The 16,312-nt window shown below is 38.2% G+C and overlaps 1 protein-coding gene across 6 annotated transcripts in view; it reads right to left on the reverse strand.

The window, feature by feature from the left end:
• The window catches only part of ELMO1 (engulfment and cell motility 1), a 290,710-nt gene that overhangs the window by 149,958 nt on the left and 124,440 nt on the right, over positions 1–16,312 (reverse strand). For all 6 annotated transcript variants that reach the window (XM_042817235.1, XM_042817234.1, XM_042817233.1 and 3 more), the window contains one exon: positions 10,122–10,226. In XM_042817235.1, coding sequence (XP_042673169.1) covers positions 10,122–10,226 — 105 coding nt within the window. The remainder of the gene's footprint in view (positions 1–10,121; positions 10,227–16,312) is intronic.

A 16,312-nucleotide genomic window follows, 5' to 3' on the forward strand; every position in this document is an offset into this window, starting at 1 on the left:
TCTTCATACACATACCTAAGAAAAAAGCATTTCTAATCTTGGCAACAGACTTACAACACTCATTAGGATATTTGTAATACTCTTTTCACAACTTTCACGACTCATATCCTGTTCCAAAGTAAAATGCTATAAATATAGCCAGTAATTGTGTGATTTTATTCTTACTTCCTTTATCAATCTGGAGGAGAAATAAGCAGGGGATAGACATGTTTTCTCCATATACTGGGGGAAATTTGTAGTAGGGAAAAACATAACAGAGCTCTAGACTGAAAATACGTGTGAATCAAGTCATCAGTACACATGTGTATCAAAGAAAAGTAGTGTGGAATTCACCAAACCCAAATAGCCTTCATTCAAACGGAGGCCTATCATTTATACTCACAAAGTGCCCATGCCCTATTATCTTTGTCCTTTTTCCCACCTCACAAATCCAGCACAGGGAGCTGTAGATCTACCAGAGACTTCACAGCGGGCAGGTACAATTGCTAGATTTTGCTTTGGGGGAAACAAATCCTTAAAGGCAGAAACCATGGACATTCCAGAAGAACTCCTGGCACCCTGACCATCTTCCCTCAGTGCTCCCTTGACTCTGGTCTGTTTGGCAGCATTTACTTTGTTATTAGGCATCTACTTCTGCCAGCTTCCTTGCCTCCTTCCTTGAGAAGAAGCAACACGGAAATATGACTTTTAATATACTAGATGTTACACAGACAAAATCCCAAACCCTCTTACAATTCATGAGTACTAAATCCTGAGGGCCATCTTCGCTTTCTCCATTCCTTTAAGCTATACTGCCTTTTACAATAAGGCAAAGCAGAAAATAAATATGTGTAACAGACAAAAAAAAAAAAAAAGAAAAAATATTATTAGGGAACAATAACAACAATAAAAATCCAGTCAAGAATCTCAAGTAAAGGAAAAGGGAGAAATATTACCCAAAGAGAGCAGCCAAGGAAAGTCTGAGTGAGGAAATGATATGAAGGTAGGACATGAGAAAGACTTGGAGGAACAAAGTGAATGAAATAATTTACAAACAAACAAACAAAAAAACACAGAAATATGCAAGTCAAGAATGACGTGTGATATATAGAATGAGAACAGAGAATAAAGTTACACAGCAAGAAGAATGAGATGTGTTGAATAGCAGAAAGAAAAAAAAGATGATAATTATTATTCTTTTTTTAATGTAAGGAGCTGAAATTTTAAAGGAAAGCCAGTGTTACCCACATACTTGGTATTTCTACAATTGAAACTCTGTATGCAGTTAAGGCACGGGAATTTGAAAAAAGCTGTAGCAGAACACAAGTCTGTACAGTTCTTAGTATTTTTAGGTTACTACCTTTGCACTTCTCCTCTCATTTACAACATCCTGTTGTAAGCGGAAAGGAATCATTTCCCAAGGAGAAGAAATTATTAACAACTAAACAAAAAACATAACACACACAAAAATAACAACAAAGTGATCAGAAAGAGAAATGAAGGCTTAGCATTGTCTCCAAGGTAGACATTTCAGGCAGTGCTGGTTAGCAGCTGCTGACAGCTGAATTTCTTCTGGGATTTCGCCGTCTGAATTACCTGAAGCACCTTACAGAATATGTTCGACTCATTTTTAAAATGCAGGGTTTTTGTGCTTCCCCTTGTATTGTAATTACTGGTGCTCAGCATCACTGAGGGAAAGCTTATCAGTCTATACAAGGTACACGCTAGTGACGTGTCAACAGTAAAAAATAAATTCAAGTGCCATGCCAACATCACAGAAGAATAATGCAAAATCTGCAGTAACAGAAAGAAACACTATCAGAAGTTTTTCTCACTTTACAGCAGAAAGCTTCACATTGTTTCTTTATGATCTTCCATTGAATTACTCATCGAGTCCATCACTTCCTTGGGAGCACAAAACAGATTCCTCAAGGAGGCAATGGACTAAATGAAGAATTTTCCATATTTGACTGTCATGAACTTAAAAATCTGCATCACCTCCAATAATGAAGTTTATGCTTGCAACTAAGAGTTAATGCCTGATGAAAAAGTTTTAAAGAAAGGTATAACAGTCAAAAGCTTCCTTATCAGAATTCAGGAAGATGAAACCACCAAGTATAAATATTGCTCCTTTACAGGGAATATCAGCTTAGCCAACCCCTTAATCTCTCACATTACAGATGAAAATGACTCAGACTACACTGCCCACAGCAACTGCAGAAGAAATACTTAGATTCCTGAATCAACAATCAACCTCAGAGCCTGGCAATAGAATAGAGATTCATTATGACTGGGAAGTAAATACGGAGAGCAAAAGACAACATGCAGCAATTCTTATAATAAAACCCACAGCAGACAGTTCGACAAGCACTGCTGAACTACTAGAAAGGAGCATTTCCCCAAGTCCATTCCACTGTTCTGTTTCTACATTAATTCTGTGTTAACACAGACCAAGTTTCCTAGCAGCCTGTAGGTTAGTATCAAGAGGTTCGGAGACCTACATTCTAAATACGCTAAAATTCTACCTAGGCTCAAAATGAATTATCTGATTTATTTAATATAGGAAAAAAAAATTGCATGGATGCTCTTTCTTACTTTCGACACTGCTTTTCCTTCTCCTGAGCTTTCTTATCACACGTGGCAGGCTTTACCATTCCTATTTCATTCAGATACCGTAAGAAACTCTAGGAAGCAAATCCTAAGGACACGCTTCCTGAAGAGGATAAGGTTCTCTGCTGCAGGCAGATTTACTTTGAATTTATCCTCTTCTTCATTTTGCTTTTCTCCTGGGGCAGCAATTCATCTTTCTCAACTCCATCATCAGCATTCTTTTGAGATCCTTCGCTCAGCACTGTCACCTCTAGCCTCCTTCTGTTATCTTCATTATTTTATTTTCAATTTTCCATGTCTCCTCTCCCCTTTATCTCAGCCTTCTTTCAGATTCTGAGGGAGATCAGAAATTCCCCAGAGCTAAACGAAAACAAAGCAACAATTTTGCCTGCCCTCCTCAGGTAGGAACTAGATCTGCCGTTTGTTAAGCCAGGATTTAAGAGATGAGCTGAGACATACTGGGAGTGGGAAATGGGGAAAAAAAAGGAAGAGGATCAAATTATGTTACTGTATAGCAATATATAGGCACCAGGGTAGCTGCCCTGGTAACATTAGAGCCAATGTTTGATTCTGCAGCCATGAAGTACTTCTAACACAGATAGTTACTTCCAACAACTAGTTTTCTTCTATAATATCTTGGAGTTTTCCCCTCTTCTTCTAAAGCAACCCAAAAGTTAGTGCCAAACTATCAGAAGTGAAATGTGGATGGTTCTGCTCCATGTGAGCAGCTCCACCTAGGAATCAACTCTGTTTCTCATGTAAACACCTTAACATAAAGCACAATCGTATTTCCACATCTTCTATAAAAAGCTAAACATACAGCAACCCGCCTTCAAGTGTTGTACAGCCTCCTTCTTCCTCTGCCACTCCCTGCAAGAACAACCAGAGCACACTATGGCAAGAGTCAAGAAAGATGGGAAGGCTCATTTGCTGTACTGTGTTCAGATGCTGCATCAGAGTATGATCTTCACATACCACCGGCCCAGGCTTGACATCTTGACATTAAACACTAAGTATTCCTCCTCCCTCCATGCCCCATGCAAATGGGAAACCATAGCATGTTCCCTAGCCTTCTCCTTTTTCAAGAGCCTACAGTATCTGCCTAATGTAGCAATTTCTTAAAATTTTCAGTTTCTTTTCCCCACAATGCCAGAAAAGCCCTCCTACTGCTTTGTTACTGTGGCATGGATACATGCGAGAAGCTTCAACCTTCTTCTCACATCCATGAGGTCGGCAGCATCTCAACAGCTTCAAACAGAGTAAATGAGAAAAAAATGTGCAATAATAGCTATTCTTCTGTCCCCAGGTATAGCAGAGAAAAGAGAAGCACACGTTATCAAGTTGGGAATCACCAGGCACACACAATTAGGCCTTCGGTGGAAAATTATATTGTCTCATGAGGCACACCAGGAAGACACACAGAACAAAGCTCGCCTTTCTCACTATCGTTAGAGGAACAGAAATAAATTACATTCCCTTCCAGTCATTTCTGGCAAAAAAAAAAAAAAAAAAAAAAAATCAAAAAATAGCATGGCAGAAATCAGGCTCAGTTTTATTTCAGAAAATGCTGAAATTATATGTTAGACTACTCATATCTGATCAGGATAGAATGAGTAGGCACGAAGAGACTTTGTGAATTGGCGGAAGGATGTGTAGGCAGCCTCCTATACAACAACTGCATGGGTTAGAAAGTATCCGGCACGCAGCCTGCCTCTGACTCAACCCATTAGAGTTCCAAAAGGTCTCTGCAGCACGCGGGCAATCTTCCTGCCTGCATCACAGGGGCTCACAAATAGCACCTGCTCCTCCAATGTGACTTCTGAAAGCTGCAGGGGAAGAGAACTTCAACCACCTCGAAAGCAGCAGCTCAAATAGCTGCTAGGGTAGCATCTCTGCATCACAGCTGTGTGAATAACCGATTTTCCAGCTCAGCAGGTACAGAGGGATTTTCTATTTCTGACCCTAAACAGGCTCAATTTCTACTTTTCAATTCATCAAAATAACTATCAGCTCAAAGTCCAATGTTGCTCTACATACAAGAAGAGAAAATTTAGTAACATACCACTCAGTATCTTGCACATTATTCACAAAAACATGATGGAAATGAATTCACTACAAAACTTACCATGGGATCAATGAGCTCAACACGGCAGAACAGATTTCAATATTGTTTTCCCACCCTGTTGACATTATTTTATACTGCCAATTTTACATGTAGTATCTAACCAATATCTGCATGAAATAGATACAATTGTTAGGAGAAAGGAATCCCAAGCTGCAGTAAGATGATGTCTTTTGATGGAACACTTATTTTTTTGTATCATGAAGAACCTGCTCATCTAATAAATGGCAAATAATGGAGTGCAAACTTAGAAAGCCAACTAAGCAGAATCCAAGCAGGTGGAAAGCCAATGCTCAGACCTGGAGCTGCTACATCTATTCGTGGTTTCTATTGGAAACACCAATCTTCTGTGCTTACACAGAAACAGGAGAGCCAATACAACTGTTCTCAAGGCAGAATCTCACCCCAGGAAGGAGAGAGATCTGTTAGAATATGTCATAAGCACTGGAGGAAAAATGTAGACAAGTCACCAACTTGTAAGTTGTCTAAAGTAAATTCTTTAGAATGAGATTTGTGGAGCACACCAGGGGCAAAGCTGTACATGACTTCTCTGAGACTCACTTGCTGTGAAACACAATAACCTCTGGCAGAATTCTAAATTCCCTCCAAGATACAGATTATCGTGATATTTAGATGCCTGTGAGGAAAATACAAACTAAAAGAACATTCCAATGGTTGTACCTTAAAAGCAAGGTGGAGTTTCTCTGAATTGAGTTACCCTACGGCATCTTCTCTTTCTGCCTGAGAACACTGAATTAGCTGAGATCCAAGATAAATAGCACCCCATTCACAACAGAAGTAGTGTTGTTTTTGCTACCTGCTATCAAGAACACCTAAACAAAGACTGACCACACTTGAAGGAGTCAGCTTATTAAAACTGCAAGCTTACTGTATCTATGGAAACCTCCTAGGCATAAATATGGCAGACTTAAACACAAGACAACAAACAACTATCAAATTTGTCTTGGTTATAAATACAAGGTTTTTTTCATTTTGGTTCCTTCAGCTTGTTCTCCACAACAAACTACAGAGATCTCATTATTTTTTACAACAGTACAACTTGAAGAAGACTCTGGGGAGACCTCATTGTGGCCTTCCAGTACTTGCAGGAGGCTTATAAGCAGGAGGGAGACTGACTTTTTACATGGTTTAATAGAGATAGTACAAAGGAAAATGGCTTAAAAAGGGGGAAATTTAGGCTTGACGTTAGTTGCAAATTCTTTACTCAGAGGGTGGTGAGGTGCTGGCACAGGCTGCCCCAAAAAACTGTGGATGCCCCATGCCTGGAGGTGCTCACAGCTAGGCTGGATGGGGCCCTGGGCAGCCTGATCTGATGGTGGCAACTGTGAACATGGCAGGGGGTTGGAACTAGAACACTTTTAAGGTCCCTACAAACACAAGCCATTCTATGATTCTGTTAAAAGAAAAAAAATATATCAGACAAATCATTCTTACAAACACCTGCACAGAAAATATTTCTGTTTCAGATATTTATACCTCTCATTGTATCTTAAAAAGAAAATGAATCTGAAGCCTTTTGCATCATGAGTTCCCAAACAAATGAACAACAGAATATCAATATGTTGAGATACTCATAGCAACGATGGCGTAACAGGATTTCCATGCAAAGATTTTTCATCACTCATTTTACAACTCAGAAAAGTTCCAGAGGCACACTGCTACAAGTTGCCAGCAAGAAAAATCTCAAGGTGTCTACATTGAATACAGTCTGTTTTAAATGGTAACTTATAATTTTATTTTTAAAATTAGTAGAACTTGAAACTGAAGTAGTTTTGGAAAAGAACAAATTAGAACCAGGCAGGGAGGGGGGGGAAGATGTGCCTGATCCAAAAGAACAAAAAAAGATGATCTGTCACAAAGCTTTATTCCAATCATTTTCTTCACTGTTAACTTTAATTATACACTCTGACTGTCCTATAATTATATAGCTTGGGAAGCTGCCAGTTTTTTCCTGTGGAAACTTTTGTAGTTTCTTGCAGAGGTTCAACATTACTTCCATCAATGCATTCCATACAGCATATGTCACCATGTTCTAAAAGCAAAGCCCCTTGATGATAAAAATTGATTATTTAAATGGAACATGAAAAAAATGAAATGCACTTTACTGAAGTCACTGATAGCACCAAACATTTAATAGAAAGAAAAAAAAAGAATGAAAAGCTAATTCAATAAGAGATGAATTGAAGGAATTTAAAAAGGAAAAATCCATACGACAGCTAAAGACATCACATAATCAAAGAAAACATGCTGGTCTTTTTTTTCTTTTTTCCTTTCCAGTATAAAAACCTTTCTTCTGAAAGCATCGGCCATATTATACATCAGACAAAGTGAAATTAAAAAACTGTTAACTCAGAATCTAAATAAAAACAACCTGGTTTATCTGAAAAGCGACATTAAGTAAAACAATAAACCCAAAGCAATGCATGAGTGTAATGTCAAGAATAACCACATAGGAAAGGAAAAAGAAATAAGATAAATGAATTGTTGGGAGGCAAGAATGAATTTTTTTTTTAATTGCTTATTTTTGTTTTGTTTTTCAGTGTGTGACATCCATGTTTTCTCCCTGAAATGCTTTCTGCTTTCTAGATGCAGTTCCCCATCTGCTCCACTGTCTTCATTCCCTTGCTCTTCAACGCATTGCAAAGATATTTACTGATGCTATGAGTACTTCTGTTTGGTATTGGTCTTGGAAGCCCCACTGCCTCTTCATGTTGAAGGAAACATCAGCTTTAATCACTCTTCTCACCTAACTAATCCATTTATTATGCAAATTATTTATAAGCAAAATCAGTTACAACAGGGAAGAGATTACTTTCTGCCTGCCTTCTCATTTTTCCTTATCCACTTTTTTCAGTAATACAAGGTACCTTACCAAGGGCCTTGCAGCTTGGAGCATCCTAAGAAACTAGGAGGTCAGACTACAGAGATTTGTGCTGCCCATTAAATGCAGCAGCAGTGATGGACTCAGTGAAGTCATCACAGTTTTCTGATACTGTCTTCATTTAACAGACTGTATTAGGTCAGGAGAAACTTAGTATTTCCCATTTTAAACCAATGCTGGTTTAAAACCAATCTCAATTTTAAATATCCCACAGCACAGATATTTTCTCATTTTGGGGCTTAGGAAATGTCCCATGGTACAGCAATTAATGGCATTGCAAAAGACCATGTTGGAAATAATCTCTCTTCCTGGGAAACAAATCGTTTCCTACTATCAGTAATGAAAAAAAGCAAAAGAGACTTTGTCAAAGAAGTTGTTCAGTATGCAAGTATTATTTGTATGACTAACAATTTTTTGTGGAAATTTCACCTTGAGTGCAGAGAATTTCTGTTGAGACTCAAGCATATAAATGCATCTCAAAAACATTAAGTGAGATTAGCAGCCTGTACGAGTAGAGAGAACTGGCGCTACGAGAGCTTTGGAAGGCAAAGGACATGAAGAAAAATTAAATAATGTTAGGTGTGAAAAGGAATTCAAAACAAGGAAACAGGTAGATTTGAGCTCACAGAGAATCAGCATTCACCAGGGAGGAAGTCAAGCAGATCAGAAGATGCTTTCAGCATTCAAAGCCTCACAGCACCATAGGAGCTGTGCATCGCCCTGCAGCTCAGATGTGTTCTGCATGCTCTTAGCATGCTACAGTGGCCATCATAGTGAGGGAACTATCATGCCAGAAATGCTGGTGTGAGCATGAAGTGGGACTCTGGAATGACGGGTAGGCTAACATACTCCCAGGGTGTGCTAGCAGTTTCCAGCACAACTTTGGCAAGCAATTTTATCTGAGTGTGCGTTGGTATGGCATTTCTAGTGTATACTTCCTCTGTCATGAGTGGAGAAAACATGAGGCACGCTCAGACAGTCTTGTAAGAGAAATCATACAAGAGTAAAGACAAAATAACCTCACAAATTATCAGTAATGCAGGAGCGAAAATACTGCATTAGATCAACAAAGGTGAACCAGCAATAAAGTCCTTTCTAAAAAATGGCTGATTACATGTTACACTGAATCAACCTTTCAAAACAACATCTGCAATATGAAAATGCAAACTAAGCAAAAAATTGAAAAGACAATGAAAGCTCCTTTTCAAGAAGGTCTCTGTCCTCTTTAGATTCTTTCACATTTATTCAAAATACATGTGTCTCTTGTTTAGGGCACTGACTTCTACTAGGCACGTTCTTTGCATTTATAATTTTCAAAAGAAGTCTATGAAATAACACCAGACAGATCTTAACCAAATTTAAAAAGAGAAACCCAAGTCTTAATGAGAAAATGTATCCAAATATATTTTATTTGGATAACTCAGAGAAAAACTCAATTCAGTATAGTTTATCCTGAAAAAATACTATTGTTTGGTACAGGAAATAACCTTAATTTCAAGGGTTGATGGAGGTTAATAGCTACTGTTGTACTGTGTGCTTCCACAGCGTCTTCTAACAGTTACTGTTGAGATTGAAGCAGAAATATTTACAGACCAAAACATACAATCTTGTGGTCTTCCATTACGCCCAAGGATCAATCTGCCTGGATATTAGTACTCCCTTTGCAAACCTATTACAGCCTTGACATCTAATTTGAGCAGAAACTACAGAGTAGAGCATATTACAGAATTAAAAGCTCATATTAAAAGCTCACTTGCTGTTCAACAGAAAGAATTGATGTATCTGTCTACTGCCTCCATAAACAACCTTCGTTACGCAGCTCTGTGTGCACACCTTCTTGAGGGAGGTTAAATTATCTTCTACTCCCATAGGAGCTAACTTGGTTCGTTCATGGCAATTATTCAAATTCAGCACAGATCACTAAAAGTTGCTCTATTTTGCCAGTGGTACTCTGCTGTATCCTCTTCACGTAAGGATGCAACTTATAGCTTGTTTTAACTACTCTTGAAGTAGAGTGGGCAGAGGGCAAGAACAGGTCGTACAAATGAATCATGGTTTTAACCTATTTTTCTACAAACACCACCTCACCTACAGCAGCAGTTTTAGTAGGAGCATCTTAACTCTCAGAATACTGCCATGTCAGCCACTTATTAAGGTATTTGCTAGTCAAGTCCTCCTTTCTACAGAAAAACTTGACAGTTTTGGTAGACACAGGAGGGAATTCTGCACAAATACTCACTTCTGGTCTTATGGACATCCACCATGCATTCACAAAATGCATGTCTCCCTTCTCTTCGCAGGCTTAAGCAAAAAGTGTATTTGCTATCTATAATATTTGGCTCAGCTTTTACAGACATGATACATGTCTTAGCATAACGTGGTTTGCCTTCCTAGAGCTAGTTCTTGTTAATGGCATTGGCATTCTGAACCTCCTCTTCAAAGTGAGCCATAAACAGGACATAATCAGCATGAACAGGGACTGGCACAGACCTTAAGGAGAAGTCTTACCCGTATATAAGCATCCTGGTGATGTTTAGCAAAGTACAGCATATTGTCAAGGGCTAGCATTCCTGGAGGAGTCTGTGTGAAATCCATGGCTGGGTTTACATGATTCTGCAAAAAAAGATAACAAGATCACTCTATAAATATTTTTCCATAAATAATCCATATCCCTGTGATTTATGATGTGCAAAAAGTTAGCATGCTGTGCCAGAGTCCAGCAACACAGACTTTTTGCTGAGCAGAAAAACTGTAACAAGGAAACAGGCCCTGCTTCAAAGAACTTCAAATCCAAATGTAAACACTACGAGACTGGCTTATCAGCCATTCACTTCTGTAACTATGCAATGGAGTTCCCAAAAGGAGATTTATGCTTCTAAGGCACTCAACCGAGTCTTTTTCTCTCACGTAACTGGTGATAGGACCAGAGGGAATGGCTTCAAGCTGCGCCAGGGGAGAGTCAGGCTGGATGTTAGGAAATAGTACTCCTCTGAAAGAGTGGTCAGGTACTGGAATGGGCTGCACAGGGAGGTGGTGGAGTCACCGACCCTGGAGATGTTCAAGGAACAGTTGGATTTTGTGTTGAGAAATGGTTTAGCAAGAACTATTGCTGATGGGTGGATGGTTGGACCAAATGATCTTGTAGGTATTTTCCAACCATGGTGTTTCTGTGATTCTGTGATTCCACAGCTGGTAGACTCCTCAGTAATACTGGAGTACCACTGTATGCCAGGAAGTACTAATTACACAAAAAAAGCAGTGATACATGTGAACAGCCACCACAACACCTATTTATACAAACACTACGGAACTATTTAAAATAAATCATGAAAAGCAGGAAAAGTTACTATATTCAAAAGCTATGTTAAGTCTATCGGATCTTGTGGAGTCCTGAACACAAAGGGTCTCAGACAAAAGTATAAGAAATGAAATAGGTTCAACATGCTGAATTCAAGTGAATTTTTGTTACATTCTGAATCTATGAAAAGAAAGCATGGAATGATTGAATGAACACACCAAACACAACTAAGACTTGGCAGATTCCACACACACTTGCATACAAGTTTCAAGTGTTCACTTTCACAAATTACATACAAAAACACATATCCTCAAAATACTAACATCACCAATCTTTTGAAGGGATGAATTAAAAATACATGAGTATGTTCCATGTAGTTCATCGTTTAGATCCAAACATTTCCCTAGCTATGGACAGGCTCTTAAACAACACAGAACTGTTCAAAAAAAAAAAAAAAAAAAGAAAAAAAAAAGACCCACAGGTATGTCTCCATCAAAAATGTTTATCTTCCGCTAGTTTTGTTTTTTTATCACTATCACCTTTTCAACGTCTTCAGCTCCACTCATTCTCACACAGGAAGATCTCCCTAGTTGCTCTACGATGACATTTCTATTCTGCAAGACTCAGCTGTAAGAGACTTTTAAAAGTGAATTTGCTCTCAGAGAACTGACTACGTAACAATGCTAAAGATCAGCACAGATTTCTTCTTCTGCCCATCTGCTCCTGCAGTGTACTCAGGGTCAGATCCACCTACCTCACTGACAAAAGCACAGGTTGATTACTTTTCCTCCCATTGATTCTGCAGGCCATAAAGCTGTCGAAACGTGGGATTCTACTATCTCATCTGTTTTATCTTTAGATGTATGGGTTGGTTTTTGCCAGTCAGTAATTCATAGTCACATAAAAGATTAGAAATATTAGAAAGCAAAAATTGTTCATTAAGATGTCTGCTGTCACTTTAAAAGGAGACTAAGATTTGGGGATCAGGATAGCGTGCACAGTCTATTCATTTTACGTGTACATTAGTTCCCTGCAGCAGGACAAGCAATACAATGCAAAGCTCACTACTTCATAATGGAGAATCAAGAATATCCTCCAATCCTAGATTTTTATGGGGGAAATGCAGCAGAAAAGTAGAAGTCAAATCTGGAAAATAAATGCTTACTGAGTTGATTGTGTTTTCCGAAATACTCGCTTGCTTTTCTTTCTTTTCACTTGTATCAGTTCATCATTCAGATGAAGAGGGTAGAAGTACTTCAGGGCTATTTCCCTAGTTCAACCTTCCATTTTTCACAAGTTACATTTATGTGCCAGGACACTTTTATGATCAGTACAAGACCATTTCTCATAGAAGACAAGGACAATAGACTTCAGCTTCTGGGAGAAAATTCCCCTTTCTGGCGTTCTCAAGCATTCCAGAAAGCGCTTCTTTCAAGAGGCTGGGTCTGGCAGGCACACAAATGCTATCCCAACTCCTGTCAATCCCAGCACAAACAACTTAGTAGGACCTCCTACACATCTGAAGTCTTCCCCATTTCGGGCATGAAGTCCTGGGGAACGCCACTAGAGCCTAACCATGAGCACATTCCTGTGGGAAAGCTGTTGAGAAGCTGTCAACATAGAACCTCACAGGCACCATTTCTATAACACCTTCTCCAAGTAGAAATTCAGGTTTGTGTTGCACATACTCTCTTCACTGCCATGCTACAGCACAGACATATATTTGGACAAATACTGGCAAGCAGAGAATGTAAAGACTCAGCTACCTCTCTGCAGCTATTGGAACATTAGCACTCATTTTATAACTGTATTCTCAAACAATGTTGAAACAAAAGCAGCATAGTGGAAAACAAAGAAACAAACAAAAAAATCTAACCCAGTGTTGACTGAACAACTCTTCCCTTCATTCCATTCTAGCATCTCAAATTATGCAGAAACACTGACAAAAACAAATGGGGGCAAGAGAAATCTCATTCCATTTAGTAAAAGGGCTCATTTGGTCTCTTACCATCATCATTATTTTTATCTGTTCAATTGGAAAAGCCATCATCAACGCATTACGTTTTCCTGAGTCAAGTCTATATATCCAGTTATTTTCAGTTCTTTCAAAAGTTTCTGTCACTTTGGATCCCAGGATAACTAGGGCTTGATATTCAAAACTCTATTAAGTCAAATAGCTGGAGATATGCCTGCTGAACAATACATTATCTTCCATTACTCTTCAAAAACAAAAGGAATGCAAGCTGTTCTGTTTCCTTCCTTCTCCCTCCCTCCTAAAATCACCTCTTTCTTAACACATCGAATGCTTGTGGTTGAAATGTTAACCGATTGAGAGTGGGTTTAGAAATGTAATGTAAAGCTAAATTATCCAAAATGCTATAGTGAATAATTGAGAAGTATGCAAACATCCCCACCTACAACATAATTTATTACATATATGGAAAACAACCAGGCAAATTAGTTACATCTGTTTAGTATAAAGTCTTTTGCATTTGTCTCTTTATAGAAAGCCAAGAAATACAAAGGAGATAGGTTTGCCACCTACAATTTTTCAGGTCATTTTTATTTTCTTCCATTAGATTGAGTAAAAAAATCTATCTTTCAGCCTCAGGGTCTGAGCAGTATTTAACAGCTTACTCTCTTACACGGTGCATGTTAGCATACCAAAACCACCAAGAATTTATTAGCCAGCTTAGGACGGTATGAAAATTCAGCCTTCTGGAAAAGATGCAAATCTAAAATCGCGTCTGTTTGTGCCATTAATAAATAAATAATAATAATAAAGTAGCACATTTCACAAGATCAGCATTATTGTGGATAAATTCCAGCCTAGGAATTATAATGAGACAACTTAGCATTATCACACAGTCCTAGCTGCATAAAGCTTTCCTCTCTATCTGTCTTGAATGGCTCCACTGTCTTACTCTTGGCTTCCAAGGCAATCTCTGAGGGATGTATAGATTTCAGTGGTAGAATGTGTGCTCACACTGAGATGCTTAATCACAGTAATGGTGTTCTGTCTGTAGATAACAGCTAATGGAATAAGCTCCCCTAGTTCCTTGTATTAATCCTAACAGTATCTTCCACATTTATGTGCTGAAGCACAGAAACCATTTCTTTACCTGTATCCACAGCCTATTAAAGGCACAAACCTTTTATTTTTGTCTTGACAGATATTGACAGCCTATCAGAAATTATTAATCAGTGCTATGTTCAGCTATGTAAATCAGTTGCCAGGTTATGCTAATTAGTCCTGGATGCTGCTTGTAGCCACTGCTAGACACAGTAATCTCCGTTCAGTGCAAGCGCAAACTTCTGTGTTCCCAATCCTAAAGTAGCTCAGGTTAAACACTACTCTGTGCATCTTCCTTCTGCAAAAACACTACAGAATTACCAGGAGGGAATGTGGATTGTAGGAGAACCAGTGATAGAAGAACTTAAAAAAATCTTTCTATGAAGACAGTGCAAAGGACAGTGATCGCCTTCTCCCATCTTCAATTACTTGCACTTTCTTATTTTCCTCTTTTTTTTCCAAATCTAAAACACTGTTTTGTGGGCTAGGAAGGAAAGCAATCACCTCTTCGGTTCTAAACCACTGGAGTGCACACACTTAAATCTCCCTTAGGTCATAGGAATAAATTACAGCAATACAGACATGGATGTTTGCTCAATCTGAATTCAGAATTACGAAGGAAGAAACATTTTACATTATATTTCCATTGAAACATAAATTGAAAACCTTATGTTTTCATTCACTGGCTTATGTTAGAGCCAGTGAGCACACAACCTCAAAATTTACTCCTAAATACTCCTGAAGTTTTCCACACAAAATATTCTCATCTGCTCATTCATACAAGAATTACAAATACGGAAAAATACCACATAAACAATGCTTAGAGTTACATTCTTAATGAGGAATTCATCTTCTCATTTAATTAACAGCACTGCATTCTAAGAGATGATGCACACAACATCCATCGCTTAATTTAACGAGATCTAACAGCGACTTGGGAATTTCCAACCCCTACCCATTTGGAGAAAGCAAGAACTAACAAAGAGCTGTTTTCCCCTTGATAGTTATTTAAATATGCATATATTCTTCTTCTTCTTCCTATATATATATATATATTTTTTTTTTTGGTCAGCTTTTTGAATTTTCCAACACAAAATTATGTCTGGACGATCTCTGAATTTAAAATTTATATATATATATTGACATATACATGTATACACTAAAACAAGTATAATCTTCAAGTTATAACAGCTGCTGAGCTTGCAGGCATCTATCTTTTAAAGTATATGCAGAAACTCTTTTAAGATAATTTCCATGTGAGTCACTTAAGTCACATACCAAACACATCCCTCTTCACATTTAAGGAACTCCAGCATATTTCTACTGGATATAATTCTCACAAAACTTACAAATCATGTTTGTCAAGATCAAGTCTGAAGTCACCAATACAAAACTGACCCACTGACTGAACAGCAGAGAAATAGTAAGTGCAACTGGCCCATCATTTATCCCCTAAACAAAAAAAAATATATCAGAATTTGATATTGTATTCCCTTGATTCACTAAGCTACTCGGTAATTTAACATAAAGCACCACTGCTCCACATGTTACCACTAGAAGCCTGCCCCAGTCATGAACTGAACCTAGCGTGGTCAGAGCTAACAAAATCTGAATGTTATGGTGGCATAAAAAAGTCAGCTAATATCATCTGATAATGCCTAACAGAGCATAGGAAAAGACGTGCACTCACATTTGCAGGCATCAATAAATTACATGTTGTGAGCAAGACAAAGTTTTTGCATTATCCTTGGTATTTTATAAGCACAGCAGCCTTACAATTATATGGGGCTAATGCTTTGGATTCCAAGATCTTAAGCCCTGTGGAGAATGGAAATAGTTTGACAGCCTCAAATAATCTGAAATTAATGCTATGACACTGAGTAATCACATCTCACCCAATGCAGGGCAATCTCCTTTTAAGTTTCATCTTAATTAACAATGACACACTTAATATTGGATAGATGTTTTGCACTGCAAAGGTTGACTCCTTTATGTTTTCTGGGCAAATGAAGTTATCAAGTGATAACAGGCTATGCACTTTAGACATCTGGGATGTTTAAAGTTAATGGGACTTTGTCATTTCAATAGGATTTTTTTCAGTATGGGAAATTAGCACCAATCATCTCCCAGTATCCATTAAATTATCCAGTTATACTGAAACTGAGTTATCAGTTATACTGAAAACTGAGTCAAACATCCACTTGCTAGATGGAGTCGAGAAGTTAAAAGCCATAGTAGTTTATTGCTACTCCAAACCTGAGATTGCCAGTGCATTTAGCAGGCCTTTGTGTGGACACTGCATGATTTCTTGTCTCATTTGGGCAAAGC

Source organism: Centrocercus urophasianus, unplaced genomic scaffold (assembly GCF_019232065.1).
Source record: "Centrocercus urophasianus isolate 14NV4802_14NV808 unplaced genomic scaffold, USGS_Curo_1.0 seq_16, whole genome shotgun sequence".
NCBI lineage: Eukaryota > Metazoa > Chordata > Aves > Galliformes > Phasianidae > Centrocercus > Centrocercus urophasianus.